The sequence below is a fragment of the Periplaneta americana genome, chromosome 10 (genome assembly GCF_040183065.1).
Source record: "Periplaneta americana isolate PAMFEO1 chromosome 10, P.americana_PAMFEO1_priV1, whole genome shotgun sequence".
In the NCBI taxonomy this organism is placed as follows: Eukaryota; Metazoa; Arthropoda; class Insecta; order Blattodea; family Blattidae; genus Periplaneta; species Periplaneta americana.
The window spans coordinates 179,015,649-179,033,640 of NC_091126.1; the positions used below are offsets into that span (position 1 = coordinate 179,015,649).

General features: G+C 34.2%; 1 protein-coding gene across 16 annotated transcripts in view; it reads left to right on the forward strand.

The window, feature by feature from the left end:
- Positions 1 to 17,992, forward strand: part of PMCA (plasma membrane calcium-transporting ATPase 3) — an 805,979-nt gene that overhangs the window by 696,570 nt on the left and 91,417 nt on the right. For all 16 annotated transcript variants that reach the window (XM_069838528.1, XM_069838532.1, XM_069838529.1 and 13 more), the window contains 3 exons: positions 37 to 301; positions 7,011 to 7,190; positions 13,007 to 13,201. In XM_069838528.1, coding sequence (XP_069694629.1) covers positions 37 to 301; positions 7,011 to 7,190; positions 13,007 to 13,201 — 640 coding nt within the window. The remainder of the gene's footprint in view (positions 1 to 36; positions 302 to 7,010; positions 7,191 to 13,006; positions 13,202 to 17,992) is intronic.

Below are 17,992 nucleotides of genomic sequence, written 5' to 3' on the forward strand. Positions count from 1 at the left end.
TGATAAATAATAACTATATTACTAATTTTTATGCAGGTGCGCCTTCATTTATGGCCGTGATGGTCATCTGGAAAAGTTTACAAGGGAGATGCAAGATCGTTTGGTCCGTCAAGTAATCGAACCCATGGCCTGTGATGGACTTCGTACCATCTCAATTGCTTTTCGGGACTTCGTTCCTGGAAAAGCAGAAATAAATCAAGTGCACATTGATAATGAACCAAACTGGGATGACGAGGAAAACACAGTCAACAACCTAACCTGCCTTGGTTTGGTAGGAATTGAAGATCCTGTGAGACCAGAGGTAAGTGTGTATGCAACTATTGAAAAGCTTCCTGTCTGTGAAGATGTGACGAAAATCCAGTGGTAAATATCTGAATTAAAAGTAAATATCTGAATTAAAGTAAAGTGCATGTTTGTAAATATGTATACCATCACTTTCTGATGATATTGAAATGCATATAAGTTACTCCAGTCAGCTCGTAACTTTTTCTTTATTACGTAATAATGTTGCGTAGATCTTCTTTTCAGTAACTTCTGCCTCAAAGTATTATTCCTGCTCCCTGATTATGTTTCGTATAGGTAGGGACACTGCAAAACTGTGAATAAAATACATGAAAGTCTTTAAATAAAACTGCTGTAATTTGTGAAAACAGTACCTAATTATTTAAATATGTAAATTGTGGGGGGAGGGGGAATTCGTTATTGAACTATGTAAATTGTGAAAAATTCGGTATTTAAACATGGAAATAGCTATAAACAATTGGTAATATAAAACACATTCCCCCACAGTATTAATAAGGCTGGTTCCCAACCTTTCGAGTGTCGTGGATCCCTTGAAGCTGATATTCCATAGTGGTGGACCTCCAAAATCTTTTGAAAAATTTAGACTGGTAATCACATTCTACTCAAACATTTGCATAATTTAGTGAATTAAACACCCTTAATAAATTGACAGTAATATTAATTTCAGTTTTAGCTTTTGAATATAATCTGAAATTATTTAAATATAAGTTATTTTACATTCTATCATATACTTGCTGCGAAAATTAAACCAGTCTTTACACTTCCCATGAGGCATTCAGTGGGATGGTTATGGTTGGTTTACGAAGTCTGGCTCAATTGTCGCATGTCTGTTTCTACATTGAGTTTACTTTTAGGTACAGTTGTTTTCAAAAAGACTGAGTAGGAAATGTTCTCACACAATTATGCTGATGCAAATGACACATGAGAATATATGAGTGGTGCATGCACCAAGATTGCAACATGGACGATGTAGGAAACATCTCTCAAATCAGAAAATAATTCTAATAATTCCATCAACCCCTCTTTATTTTCGATAGGCAAACTGTTACTTGTCTCGAAAAAGAGTTTAAAACATGTTTAGAAAACAAAATTCTGGAAAGGGTGAATGAATTCAACTACTTAGAGTACAACATATCTTTTCAATATTAAAGAGAGTTCTCCCAGAAAATCAACAAATACACTAAAATTATGAGCATTATGTTTTCAAGCCTGCAGTTGTTCAGAAATATACCAGTTTATGCCAGTATAATATTCTCACAAGACCAGTTCTCTCAGTTCTCTCTTAAAGAAGTGAGGCATGGAACTTAAGAGCTCATGATATGATAATAACAGATTCACAGCATGTGAGATGAGATTCATGAGAACTGCAGGATACACTAAATTCGACCACAACTGGAATGAGAATATCCTGGAGGAACTCGAGGCTGAACCAGTGATTGAATACATGTGGCGATATGAAAAAAAAAAATGGAAAAATCACGTCAACAGAATGAGCAACAGCACATTTTTCAAAGTCAGGTTTAAATTATCGACCAAAGATGGACAGAAAATAAGAACTTAACAGGCCACTTGTCCTAATACTTGGAAAAATGGTGATGATAATTTTCTTGCAATTGTGTTTCTATTTATTTATTTATTTTGTTTTTCATTGGAGAACAGATAATTTGCCTTTAATTCTAATATCAATCAATGAAAGTATTTCTTTATACACAAAAAATATCTGGCAAGAGTTCATTATCCTGTATTACTAGAAAGTCACTGAGAGAAGGAAAATGAATCGAAGTCTCAATTAATAAATCACTGAGACCACAAGTTAATCTCTTCACCGCTGCTTCAGTCTTATCCTGAATGGTGTATACCGTTAAAATCGGACCCTGAAGATTTTATATATATATATTTATTTATTTATTGGATAGGTACGCAAGACTTGCAAGCAAAGAGAAGTTTCTCAGGCAAGCTTATTTCTCTTAAACTTTGTCTCAAAAGTCTGAGATAAGCAAAAAATATTCGAGCATGCTAATAAATGTCAGAGAATGTGATGAAGTTAAGCTTAATTGAAATACCATTGAAAAACACATCTTGGTTCTGTGGATCCCTTTCAAATCACTCTGGAGTTCACAAGTTGGAACTACTGCACTAGACGGAGGAAAGTTTCACTTGAATCTCAAAAAACATTATGCCTGTGTTCATTTGCACACTCTGACTACTGAATTATCAAAATAAATTATTCTGTAATCTTTGTTGAGTGTACTTTTATTGAAAATGTGGTGAATATCTTTTACACATTTCTTCTTACTTTGTTAGTGTGTAATAAACATAAGCATTGCGCTTGTTCGATACATAGATTTTCATTTTTCACAGCCATGCTTTCCACATAATGGAAACATGAATGACAAACCCATTTTCGTACTTATTTTGAATGTTTCATTGTGGAAAATAAAATAATGGAATTTCGTGACTGATGAATGTACACTTAGCGGCAAAAAGAATGGGCCAACTCTTGGTAGATAGAAATGCTAAGTTCTGTTGCGCAGTTCACTCGTGTAAACGTAATCCACTGCAAGGCATTGCTGTGGTGTCTCTTCATTGAGCGTCGTCCGTCTATAATGTAATAAATCTTACGAGCAGTGTGTGGCCCAGTGGTAAGATGTCTGACAACCATACCAGAGGTTGTGAGTTCGCCTCCCAGTACGGTAAAATTATTTTTTTATTTTAACTTTTACTTAATTTATTAGTTTAAATGTGAAATGGCATTTGTTAATAAACTTCTTTATGCCTGCCTTGTAAAAATATTATTGCCCGTCACCTGTGGGCTATTAATAGGAGAGACCTGGCCTGTATAAACAAAAATACTTGTTTCACATCCTAAAAAACCGGACGCATATCAAACACAAATAAATAATTAAATTAACAAAAACAAACAACTTTTTAATATATTAACGAAACAAGGTCTGTGGTGGGGACTAGTATCTCGTCCACAAACCACCTGCGTCAACAACTGCCCTCATTCTGCGCGGCATGGAGTCCACAAGATTATAGAACAGGTCTAAATTCTTGGCCATCTCCTCCCACGCATTTAGAACTCTGTCCCACAATTCCTCAGGTGTCCGAACGGGTGGTTGTTCTGCCCAATTAGAGCGTAGGATCCTTTTGACTGCAGCCCACAAATTTTGAATCTGATTCATATCTGGTGAATTTGGAGACCAGTGGACTGGGTCGACATCACGCCTCCTCGTAAACCATCTTTGAATCCGGTTGGCAGTGTATATCGGATGATTATCCTGCTGGAAGAAAAGTGTTCCTTCTGGATATCGATTTTGGGTGGAAGGGATCGTTACATATGCCAAAATGTGTTCGTAGACTTCTGCCGTAAACTGCCTGTGGATGCGTTCCAGAAGTCCTGCCCCATCGTATGACATCCACCCCCAACACGCGACCCTCACGCAACCCGACTTGTTAATAATTCGTCTCACGAAGCCTTCATCGTATCAGTGGCCATTCATATAATAAACTAGGGCAGTACTATCGTTGCTATAGGAGACAATTACCTCGTCGGAGAAAATGACATTTCTCCAATTGAAGTCCTGTCGGAGAGTAGCATACACAGAATAACCTATGCGAACCAGGGCAATGAATTATTGTTTCTGTGCCAACTTCAAGCATAGTGACGAGACAGAACGTTGTATTAACAGATGACAGTATTGCTTGAAAGAGAGAGGGAGGTTTATTATTTATTAGAGTTTGGGCATATTCTAAGAGATATCACCACATAATTATAGCTTTGCGAGACACATATGATGGCAAGTTTGTAATAAAAAAAAAAAAAAGAAGATTTGGAGAGATTAGAACCTTGAGCTACTACTCACCACTTGTTCAATAGACCAATGCCATAACAACTTATGCTACTATGACAGTTAATGTTGGTTCAGCATAATACGTGGTTTTCCCATTTATATTCGCTCCGGTTTATTTTGTATTTATCAATTTTATTACTATTTCACTCTTCAAGGGCCCTGATGTATCTAGAATCAACCCGCCATTCGATTTTATTACATATTTTAGACTCTTAAACAAAATACAGCAAATTTAAATGGTTTAATTATGTGTTAACTGGTGAACTATGGCTTTGACGAGACGAGCATGCACAATGTTATGTCTCTGGAACTTAGAAATTGTCGGCCGGCCCATTCTTTTTGCCGCTAAGTGTACGATTCAGTGATATTCAAATAAAAAATTGCATTTAACTAAAAAAATTCCAAATACGCAAACAATGAGAAAAATGACCAAACTTCGCAACAAATCACGATAGTAAAACATATCTGGGAAGTGAATCTGCTTCATATGTATGAAGATTCTCTCTCTTTGACTCAATTAGCAGAAATGACTTACAAAATCATTTGTTAAAATTGGGTGTCTCTACATACAGGAAATCTCACACACGTGCGCACACACACACACACACACACTTGAGAGAAGGAAAGATAGCTGAACTGAATATTTAATGTGTGTATCTCATTTTTATATCGGTATACTGCATAGAGTACATAGTGAACAATGATGGATGCCCTGTGGAGCATGAAGTTGTGTAAGGATAGCCAGACAAAGCTCTTGCTTTTGTTGTGGTTACTTTCAATTACTGGTACTGTTTTAAATATTTTTTTTTTTTGCTATACTGTGTGTGTGTGTGTGTGTGTGTGTGTGTGTTTTCCCCCCCCCCAAGTACAAAAAATTTATTCTTATCTTGTACAATAACATATTGTTAATTTCATTATTAATGGGACTAGTTCCTAAGCAAAATAATGGTACATTTTGTGTGCAATGTCAATACACCATGTTGATTGCAATGCAACAGTTGCAGAGAGAGTCAGAAGAACAGTGGTGAGAATGCCCTTAGAGACCATATCTGTTATTATCATTATTAGTATTAAAGTTGAGAGTATAATAATATAAAATTATTTCTTACTATTTATGTAATTGTATTTATGTCTGTTGCGTCTTCATTGTCGTGAGGATATTGAAACTAAAACACACTTCAGAATTGAACTTTCTCCATCAATTAGAATAGCAAATAGGAAACAGGCAATGGAAATATTTCAGAGAGTTCAGGATACATTGCAGTTATTGCTGAACTTCAGTGTGATGTGATAAGAGTGATAAATTGGTGGCAGGTTGTCTGTAGAAAACACAATATTATCTTGTTGAAAATCACTGAATAGGAGGTTCACTGGTAATACAAATATTCTCATTTCAAAATTTACGTGATTAAAAAATATATATAGGCCCTAACTTAATATGTTTTACAATAATTTACAATTCAGTTGGTTTTATCAGTAGTTTGTTCATAACTAATTCTTTTTCGAACTGTCATGAGATATACATATATATAGAGTAACTTTTATATTTCAACAAAAGTGTGAGTTTTACTTGTAACTTTAATCACACACCCGTCGTCAATGGGTATTCCACTCAACACTGCAATACATTAGTCGTTATTGCACTCCACAGAACGACAATGACTATTCACGTGTATTATTGAGAAGAACAACAATGTACTCCTAATTTCAAATAATGTTCACAAAGCACTATTTACAAAACAAAACTGTCAGTTTTCAGTTCACAGTTCGTTTGCCTTGGCTAGTTCTTCTAGCTCGCTCACTCACTCAAGTTCACTGTATATCGAACCAAAGACTTCCAGAGACAGTCCACTGCACTTCGAACCCAAGATTTCCAGATGCGTTGCCTTCGTCTGGATGCTGTCACAGTTATTAAAGTTCTCTGCACCTCGAACTCAGATTCACTGGATACATCTCCGCTAAGTAGCTCTCTCATAGCTGACTAAACTAAACTGACACACTTGAAGGCTGCTCGCGCTTTATTTATTAAATCACATGTTCTCGAATCTTTGGTTCCTTTCCTATCTTCTCCGCTCCGTGTCGGTACCGCAGTTCTCTTTCCCCTCACCGCGCCTTGCCAGCACCCACCGAAGCTCTAGCCTCACGTCCTGCGCCTCCCTTCTGCTGGCCGCCTCTCCGCTGGACTCGCGCTTAGACTCCCGAGGCAACGAGAATCTTCCAGCACGGTTGCCACAATATAGTACATTATATCATTCACCATAAGATTTTTGTGTATGGCATTTGCAGATTTACAGAAAATAACATTTTCACAGAAAAATGTTTAAAATTGGAGCTATACTGTATATCCTTTCTTTATGCATTATACATTTTGCAAAAATTAATTCATGTGGATATTTTTGAACACTAAAATAAAATTCTTGTCTGAAATTATTGTTATTCTGTAGGTAATAGTAATCTCCGAAAACATTTTTTGGTAGAAGTAATTCACTTCCATCCTTGCAGGACTTCTGTGATTGGATACTGTATGTGGCCAAAATCAGAAAAAATCATTGTAGACAAATACAGACAGACATAGAAATGACATGTCAGAATCCATTTTTTCCGTATCAGAGGTATTGAAAACTTCCATTTCCATGAAAATTTGGGAATGTGTAAGCTATATGTTCAAGCTTCCCCTCCCCTCCCCTCCCCTCCCCTCCCCTCCCCTCCCCCCTCTCTCTTTCTCTCTCTCTCAATAATGTGATGGAGATATTGAAGAAAACAGGTGCTGTTAAAAACAATAACTTGGACTTCAATTTCTGATATTTGATTGCTCAAATGCAACTGGATGGGATGTTTATGTATTTATTTCAGGTTCCTGATGCCATCAAAAAATGCCAGAGAGCAGGTATCACCGTGCGCATGGTTACTGGAGACAACATCAACACAGCACGCTCTATTGCCACAAAGTGTGGAATTTTGAAGCCTGGAGATGATTTCCTCATTTTAGAAGGAAAGGAATTCAATCGAAGGATACGAGATAGCAATGGAGAAGTAAGGATTATTTATACTCGTATGCGTGCACAGATTTCTCAATTGCTTGCTCTCCACAAATAACGGAAAATAAGTGAGAGAAAGGAAAGACAACAGAATTTAAAGTAAAGTTTTGTAATGATGTACCAGTCAGAGGCAGTTTTGCTCCAAAGTTGCATGGACATGGCTGGGGTTGGAAAAAGTGTGGTAGCACAGTAGCTGTTCAACTGCCAGGAGGCTAAGTTGCTGGCGGAAGGTGGGTGGGTGATTGCATTGCAGGCAAGTGGAGCAATATTGCAAAGAGTACCGGTAGGTTTGTACTGTTGTTGTCTGTGACAGTGGTGACATCACTCGGAATGCAGATGGTTTCTGGGGTTAGGTACAGGCGAATTTTTTTTTTTTTTGTGAAGCATTTAGCCACCAGGCAGGTTGCTCTGAGCTTCTACACTCTCTTCACCCCCCAAATCGTATAATTCTAGTTCAGAAGGAAATAAATTTGGTGGCAAAATGTTCCTTTCTTTTTTGTCAAATCTTATTAGTAACTTAGGTTATTGAATAATTTTAGTACATGTATCTTCTGTCAAGAACATCTTGGCAATTGATGTTTGAAAAGCTTCATTATTTATGACTGTTTCTCTTCTTTTTTTTTCTCTGATGGCAACTCATTAGGATTCAGGATATTACTCTTGCATTATGTTGAACTACTTTCCTCGTGGACCTGGATTTTTAGATAATACTGGATCTTCATGGACCTGAAAGAGACTACATTGCATTGGTGAAGTTCTTAATGGGTATGAAACCTGGAATTGGTGATTGCTGTTGCGGCTAGAGAATATTCATCAGAATCATTCCAGTTTGATAAGCTGCAACTGGCACATCACGCTACTGCAGTATCTTGGATTATGACAAGTCAATGGAACATTGCTGGAATTATTAACGCTTTGAAAAAATAAAACGTAATCAGTTTTGTATTACATTTGACGAAGAGTATAATGGTCAGGAGCAAAAGAAGAAAAAAATATGTTTTAATTCCTACTCAAATGGAAATTCTAATGCCTATAGGACGTGATTTTTTAACATATACAAAAAATGACTGTCTTATTAATTGTGCTATTCTGCATAATTTTAAATAATGCGTCCATACACTCTAATTTTTATATGCTGAAATGGAGGATTTGAAATGTTAATATCATCGGGCAAATGTAGTTGTGGTCAGTGGATGGCTTTTACTTGAAAATGTATATTATAAAATAACTTCAAGAATTTGAACTATTGGTCAATTTCGTCTCCGTCAAGTTCATCTTCTGCAAATATTATAGATGTGCAAGGAGAAGATTCCTTGATTATTTTGTTTTTATAATTTAATTGTATATTGAATTTTAAAAACAATTTTCAGCAACTATAAAAAACGTTAATGAAGATCCAAAAATTGAAGCCACATTCAAGATAAACTTTTTTCTAAAGGCATATTTCAATCTAAATATATGAAAACCTTTGAAGCCATGGAAATATTGTTCATATTAAAGTAGATATTGTGCTCACTTTGGAACAGTTAATAATTTAATTGCATGTTCGACTACGGAAATCATAGATTGTTTGCTGTTACGAAAATATACATCAGTTAAATGAATCTTAGTTTCGCGTGAAATAAATTTACATATAAATTTTGCAGTGGGTGTTTACCAAGATTTTAATTGAGGAGAAAAATGTTAAATTCTACAGTTCAGAAGGCAGAGAAGCTTCACTGTATATGGTCACAAAAACTTCAGTTATACACCATTTTTATATGGAATTATATATATATCAATGCTCTCGTAATTTGCTTACTGAAAACTAGCATGGAGAAAAACATATGTCTCTTCAATTTACATACAAGGGTGGTTGTACCGGTAACCAAAGTTCATATTGTCAGAAAAGATAAAGGTGCATGTGTCTAATTGAAAATGATTACTGCAAGAATATGAGAGATAGCTTAGTTCGAATTCAGAATTTATATTTTTTTAACACTAAAAATTTTACAATGGAATTTACAAAAGATGGAGGACATTAATAATTGAAGAAAAATTTCTGAATATGATGTAATAGAATACATATAAAGTTTTGTGAAGAAAATTAGGAGGCGAAATCTAGTAAATATTAATGAAAAACAAGAAGACAAATATTCTGATGCTGACAAAATAGTGGAACTACTTGCGAAATGACTAAATGTAAACAAAGTAGCAAGTAATATTCCGAAGTAACTGGATGATAATGTAAGAGAAGATGTGAATTTACCCAAGGAAAGATAAAATAGTGATTCAGGATTTGGTGAGAGAATTATTGATAATTTAAGAAAAGAACAAATAAAGGCTTAATCCAATGAGTGCATGGATATATCTCAGAAAGTTAATAAATTGAGTTGTGATAGAAAATATCTCAAGGAAATGACGACATATTGAAATGATTATGGGGTTGAGAGACGTGTTGTTGTCAAGACATTGGATTAACATGGCATAATTCAGTGTAATGAGTTTGGAAACTTATTACTCTTATGGATCAGACATTTTTTAAATGTTAAAGGATTCTACATTGGGATATCATACTTAACCACTTTGTAATAAACTGAGATCAAAACGAATGCCTGTGAAATTAATAAGTTATAAGAAAAGTGAAAATTCCTGTTAGAATTAAAGAGCTCTGAAACTTTGTCTGACTTTATTTTATATGAAGTTAATTTTTAATATATATGTTCAATTAAGCAGTTGAAATCCTGTCAGTTGGTATAGAATATCTTCAACAGAGTCTGAAGTTGCAGAGGGAAGGTCAGGGAATCTGTGAACTAAGAACATTTATTAATTAAATATTTGTCATTTGTTACATTGGAGACAATTGAGTGCTTACAAGTGAAGAATTTGAAGAGATTTTCTTACAAACAAATGTTGGCTTCATCTATTGGCAGTGAATTCGGCTTTATAACTATTCATTTCAAGATTTTGCACTCTGACAACAATAATATTTCTGCATTATATGGCAGAGTTGTGGATTGTAGTTTGTCTAAAGTTATTTTTCTGCAGATAATTGGAAATGAGTTCTGAAGTAAAAGTTAAGAGCTTAAGAATATAACAGTCAGAACATGATAGTTATGCTTAAAGTACAGTTTTCACACAAAAAGGATTGAAAAATAGATTAAATGAAAATATAAAAATTTGTCTTCAAACATGAGAATAGATAAGTAACATCAAAAAGATTCACTTCCACTTTTCACGTAATAATCTGCTATTTGTGCTGTCACTTCTGTCACTATGAAAAGTTACCATGATATGCCATGGGATGATTGAACAGATGGAACGCAGTGAACTTTTGAATTTTGTGGGATATTGTATCTACGTAAATTATTCTTGACTGTGCTATAATTTGTTGTTAAATCTGATTTATAAGACAGGTGCTAACCATCATTTGGTTTAAATAATAATAGTAATAATAATGTATGTGGAATACTAAATTTGCGACAGAGGAAAGACAATACGATTAATGTGCTTTAACTGAAAACGTAGCAATTGGTGAATTAAGAATAAGGAAATTCAGAAAATTTGAAGATAGACTGTAAAAATAGACTGTTAAATATACGAATAACTTAATAAAAAAAGGATTACATCTGGAATATTTCTTACATCGCATGTAGTACACAGCACTGAAGTCCTTTGAGAAATTGTTCAGACTATTGGAGACAGATTAAACTGAAGTTGGATTATTCGGAAGAGAGAAGCTGTAATGCACGCACAGGAATTCTCGTGGAACTAATTATGGAAGAAATTGCATTCAGTTAAGCTGCTGGTATTACTGTTCCAAAATCAACTTAGTTTAAAATGATTAAACAGTAATGTTGCTATTAAAGTATTGAAGCTAAAGCATCAACCTTATTGGTGAGTATGACCATCGCCCATGGTAAAGTAGCTTATTCTTAGATGTATTGAGATATTGTGAATGTGCTGCACTTGCCTGAATGAATGGGGAAATTATAGAACAGCCTCGACAAGAAATACTGTGCTACTAAACCACTTTTTCCAGCTCGGGCTTGTTACTTTACTGAGTATAAGCCAAGAACAGTGGTTATAAATGTTGCAAGTTGAGTAAACTGCAAAATATGTTGGCAATATGGTTTCCTTGTACACTGTAGTTTTTATGTTATTTAAAGTATCAGCGTGCGAAACCTCGTAACCCCATTTTCTAATCCTTGTCCAAGACACAACAATGATACCGGTACGTGGAAGTGGTGGGATCTTCTCAAAAATCGTGTGTTAACCACAGCGTGGTAACTTAACCAAGCTCACACTCGTAAAGAAGTGAATAGAACCACCCTCCCCTAGCAGCACAGTATTTTTTGAGAGGATCCCTACCTATTCTTTCACGTCGCATGGTTCTTCAGTATTAGGGATGCACAATGAAATTTACTGGGTTAGAATTTAAAGTTCTGTGCACATTTTTTTTCAGGCATTATGTTGAGAGTTGATGAAACTATTTTTGAATGTGGATTCTGTAAGATGTTGACATTATTCATTTAGTAATTCATTTAATAACTATTGACTTGTGAATGTGCATCAGAAAGTCTAGTTTTTAAGTAAGGGTAAGTTTCGAGACATGATTATACATATTTTGTTTCTTAAAATCCTGTTTTAATATTCGTGTCAATACAAGATCTCAATATTTTTTATTGTTAAAGAAATATAATTTAGGTTTAAGTTACTTATGGATAAGGTTAGGTAAGTACAGAAGGTAATGAACAGTAATAGTTTCTAAATTTTAATTCTCAAGCAGTTAAATACAGAGATAATTCAGATTCTTCCTGACTGTGGTATGAAAGGGATTAAGAGTGATGAATAGTTTTCGTAGGTTAGGTTCCCAATTGTGTATCAACTTTGTGTTTCCAGCACGACGCTTCAGTGACTTTAGTATGAGAATAAGAGGTTTGCTCTTAATTTCGCGAATCCATCCTTCCAATAATGATTCGATTTTTGCTGCAGTTATGTGATCTATATATTAATCATGTTTTGACTCTACTTTCTGGGGATATGTTATCATAATAATTATAATTGTCGTATTCTCTCTTTGTAATGACCAGACAGGGAACGTTGGGTGTAAGTCAGTTGCAGGAAGATCAATGAACTCATTGCTATGCCAAGAGACATGACATCTTGTCGCTGTGTAGGGACCGAAAAATTGCTGTCTGGTAATGACATTTGTTGGCATTAATTATTACTTTCAATGTGGAGAATATTTATGTTAACCCCTATTAATAAGTTCTGTTTTCTATGTATTGTCTGCACGAATCACTTCACAAATGAGGGGGTCAGAAGCAAAGGGATATAAGTGCACTTAAGTTATTTTTTTAAAAATTGTGGTTGAAAGTACTTAAGCTTTCGTAAAGTCGGTAAATTTTTTTATTTCAATTTTAGTGTGTGATGTGGTTAAAAGACTAAAATTTTAGATGCTTTAGTTTATCCTGGATGCACTTAACCCATGATCTTGGAAAGGTCACTTGTAATCCTTTGCTTCTGACCCCCTCAAGTGATATTGGACTGAAATTCTACAGAATTCTCTTCATCATTATTGGTTTCCTTTCGATGCTTTTAGTGAACAGATCCTTTAAAGACTAGGGCTTATCGCGAGTTAGAAATGGAAATGTGTTCACGACAGATGTGTTTATTTTTGAAGAGTGCATCTCTAATGCTGATAAAGCAGCAGATTTACATACATTTAATGTTTATTTTTAAGTGGTTTAATTGACGTAATTTATTACTGTTCAGGTTCTAAAAACTAATATGTGCATGCTAATTATTTTTGTGCGTGTGTGCATATAGGTCCAACAACATTTACTGGATAAGGTGTGGCCAAAACTGCGTGTATTGGCGAGGTCTTCACCGACAGACAAATATACTTTGGTGAAAGGCATTATAGACAGTAAAGTCAGTGAAAGTAGAGAAGTGGTGGCTGTCACAGGAGATGGGACCAATGATGGGCCAGCTTTGAAAAAGGCTGATGTTGGGTTCGCCATGGTAAGTTCTGTTATATGAAGTCTGCCAGAGATTTGATGTTTGTTTAATGACGTTTACATAATGAAGATTTTATATATGAACAGTTGACAATGAAATACTAAAAAAAATGCATTATTTCTACAAGTGAATACCATATTACTGTGCATTAGAAATTAGGAAAGAATTCATAGGTTTTAATATTACAAATAGTTCATGGTAAGAGTGATTATGTGATATTAAGTTCAAAATTTAGCGTAACAATTATTGTTGTTGTTATAGTACAGTACTTAAAACTATATGAAAATAGATAGCACTCTACGTGAAATGCATGTTACATGAATTACATTAATTTAATGAGAAAAGGAACTGCTACCATTCAAAGAAGAGGGGGGAAAACTGATAATTTACATGCTTCAACTGGATGAATGTGCACACCAAGAACATAATTTCGGATTTGTCTAAAATGTTTCAAATATTTATATTCAAAATTTGGAAAAATAGATATTTTTTAAAAGTTTAAATTTTGTTATATTTTTGAACACTCATTGTTATTCATACTCAAAATTTTATTGAAATATGCATGTTCTCCAGCCAATGTGGTCTTCAAACTTAGTGAGATGTGAACTTAAAATTTTGTGAGAACTCATCTTTTATGAGCGGTTCTTAACTTTCGATCCTCTCTGTTTACTTTTAAATATACAGGGTGAATCGTAAGTAATGTTGTTAATTTCAGGGATTATTTCTTGAGATATTTTGAGAAAAAAGTGGTCTTATATGAAGCATTTCATGGCGTACTTTGGGAAAGATATTGAAATAATTTCCAATATGCTCATTCAAATTAAGAGAGCAATATATTACGATAAATTATTGAAAGAATTTTAGTTTTGTCTTTTAAATATGCAGTAATTTGTTCTGAACAAATGTAACTTTTCGTTCTGCAAAGGAATTTTAAAATGTATAGCACTTTCACAATGCTGTAAATGTTATTGCCTGGTGAAAGACAGATATGTAGGCCTAGGTACCCTGACCAGTTTGGGTGTGTTTTTGTGAGAGGGATGGAAGAGACAGAGGTATGTATGTATGTATGTATGCATCTGATGCCTACCCACTTCACTTTACATGATTTGGGTTCCGAATATTGCGTATGGATGGCAGGACTGTGACCCATTTTCTAGTTGCACACCACTTCGGTGGGCCATGCTGTACATGATATGTATCTGTGGAGAGTTATGTCGTGTACTAGGTGAGTGTATGTGTAAGTGTAGTGTATGGAATGAGTAATGATGATGAAGATGAGGAAGGAAGAAGGGGAAACCCAGTGCTGGCATGTAGCCTACTCCTGCTGAATAGCACCAAGGGGGCTGCCAGGTCTGATGCGGAGAGACAGGTATATTGGTGTACAATCTAGTGATTAGAAATTGTGCACTGCCATCTCTTGTAGTCTCGAGGTAGAAATTTTACATGAAAATTTCTGACCCTGGCAGGAATCGGACCCGGGTCAGCTAGTCTGGAGGCAGACACATAACACAGAGCTAACTCAGTGGACGAAGAGAAATGTAAACATAACACAATCAGTTGCATTTAAAGGCAGCTCGAGAAATTTAATTTCTTGTGTGCAAGTTTATCGGTTACTATTTTACAAATTAAAGTGGTGGGGGAACTATTTACAATTGCTTATAATTCAATGTGGCGATTATTTTCAGATAAGTCAAAGTGTTAATTAAACATAACTTGTTTGTTAGTTTCAGTCTAAAGGACTTTAGATTGAAATTTACAAATAAGTTAGATTTTATTTCCAATTATCTGAAGAAAATTGTTACAGTATAACAAACGAAATTTTTAAAAATCATTAACATGATTTGTATAATGTAAAATAAGCTTTTCTTATTGCTTGTATTCACCGAATATTTAGTTAAAATTAAATCGAAGAGTTTAAGAATCGTATTTTAAATTTAATTTAACATAAAATAAGCATATTGCATTTTCTATTTCTTTCCATGGGATTTTAAATGTTTTAAAATTTTGTTTTCATAACGTGAAATAAGTATCAGTTTTGATTATTTTCTCTAGAACATTCAATTGCATTGAGAATGTGGAAATATTTCTTAATCTTTTAAATTTAGATTGAAATACGCTTATCTTATTGTCTGTGTTCTATGAACATTTAATTAAAATTAAGTTGCGGAGTTTATTTTAAATTGTACAAGTTGTTTTGTTTAACATGAAATGAGCTTTGTTCATTCTCCGTTCTCTAACACAGTTTAAACACAAAAATTAAATGGTATGTAATCTGCACTTTTTCTTAGAATTTTAAAAGCAATGCAGATGGCAATGATCTCCCACTCCCCTATTCAAAATAAGCCAGGTGAAAAGTTGTTGAGAGCAACAACAACCTACTGTGCACTGAATACTAATTACAGCACTGCACAATCGCACAATTCATGCCTTTTAAAATGCACGTTTTTCTGGAAAACTATTCATACAGCAAAATGGTATTTGACTTTTCTTGTTGCTCTTTACTACAGGAATCATTCACCAGAATGACATTACTTACGGTTCATCTTGTATCATACAGAGTGAGATTTTATTCATGATGCCATTTGTTCTGCAGTGGCGCAGATGTGCGGAGTTTGATGAATTTGTAATACTCCTATGAGGCAGGAAGGTTTGGAGAGTGAGTTAGAAGCTACTGCAAGAATGGAAGCATGCAACCTGAAGAGAAGGTGTTTATTAAGAAACAGTATTAGCACAGTCTACTATATACAGTTGCGAAGCTCAATATGTAGTAAAAATGCAAACATGGGTAGTTGCCCACCACTAGGATCGCTACTATCGCCTCATCATCACAGATCTCTCGCCTAGCAGATGACAAACACTTTCGTTGTCGTGTTCTTTTGGAAAAATTAACACCTTCCTTCCATTATTGAAATATTAAATGCATAAAGTTAATTTATTATTTTAATGAAGTATATTAAATTCCACCATAAACTCGAAGATACCTGCAAGAAATAAGTTAATATAATTTTTGTTTGTGCAAAACGAACTGAAATTTACTATAATGGCTTCACTCATTCAAGATTATAGCGATAATTAACTATGAAACCAATAAATATTAATTTGCATTTCCCTTTACAACAATAATAATGGAAATATGAATTAATGGAGTAACTTACGTGTACCGGTACTTGTAGTGTAAGCTTACGTAGTTAACAAAGTGGGATGAGGTTAAGCAATAATAATCACACCAGAATTGGAAATAAAACGTGATCAATGAATTTTATTGTAACGGACTTTTTCTACGTCTCTAGTAAAGAAACAAATAAAAATAACAACAAAATTAACAGCTATAATTAAAAACATGTCCTTTGGAAAAAAAAGTAGACCTAAGCAATAATAATCCAGAATTGAAAATAAAACTTGATCAATAAATTTCATTAAAACAAACTTAATTTTTCTACGTCTTTAGTAAAATAACATATAAAAATAATAACAAAATTAATAGCTACAACTAAAAATATATCCTCTGAAAAAAAAGTAGACCTAACCTTTATTTCTCTGGAAATTTAGCAGCCTAAGTGACAGAACTTTAACCGGTATCTAATGTCCTTTCGGTTAGACTGAAACATTTCATTGTGAAATTTAAGGATATAATGTATTCTAACAGTCACAAAGAACTTCAAAATTAAGAGTTTTGTTTCTGCACAGCATTCTTGTGGAAACCTAGGAACCTTTCTGAATCTTTCGGAAATCGGAAAAAGGATAACTCTGGCCTGTTTCTCTTACTGTTGCTACAATTTATAGCACTACAAACGTCTCCTCCTTGTCCCATATTCTTATTCAAATTATTATATTTTAGCCATTAACATTTTCATTACAACCAATAACGAACATTTCACAAGCATCAATGTGAAATACGCAACGAGCTAGCACTCGATAGAAATACGACACAGTCGAAAGTCGACCATGGACAGTCTATTGTTTCTAGTTGCTAACCACTTGGAGTGCTTTATCACGAGATTTGCAAAAAAACACCCCAAGCTTCGCGACTGTATATAGTAGACTGTGGTATTAGGTACACCATTGTTACTGCCCAAAGGGCCTAGTCATTTTTTTAAATATTGGTAATGGATCTGGTAGGACGACATGTTAAGATAAGTTAATGAATTTTATGGGACTCTCAGCATTTTGATGATCAGGTCAAACTCTGGAAAAGGTGGAGGAAGCTCGACAACATACAGTGCTACATTACAGTGGAACCCCGTGTACACTTTCCTGCTGGGAGTGACTACTGAAACTTACTTCTAACTGCATACGAGTATCTCCAAGTTTATCTTCAGTTTAGATTAGATTAGATTAGATTAGATTAGATTAGATTAGATTAGATTAGATTAGATTAGATTAGATTAGATTAGATTAGATTAGATTAGATTAGATTAGATCTTTATTAGCCGAATAGAATTACAAGCATTCATGGCGTCGTCAGTACACAAGAAAAATGACATAACATACAATATAATACAAAAATAGACTTAATTCTAAATAAATTTAACAGTTTAATATTAAGTGACATGCAAAAAAAAGAGAGAAAAAAATAAAAAAAAAAAATATATATATATATATATAGGACAAGCTTGATCTTCAGTCTCCACTGTTCTACCTAGTATCTTCTCTTTTTGCTTTCCCCTGTCTTTTCTTCAACTCTGAGTTACCTGAAACATAAATGGTCAAGGGCAGTATCAAGAAACGTTAAATTCTAAAATTTTAAATTTAGGTATTCATTTGTGCAAAATGGCATATGTGTTAATAAAATGT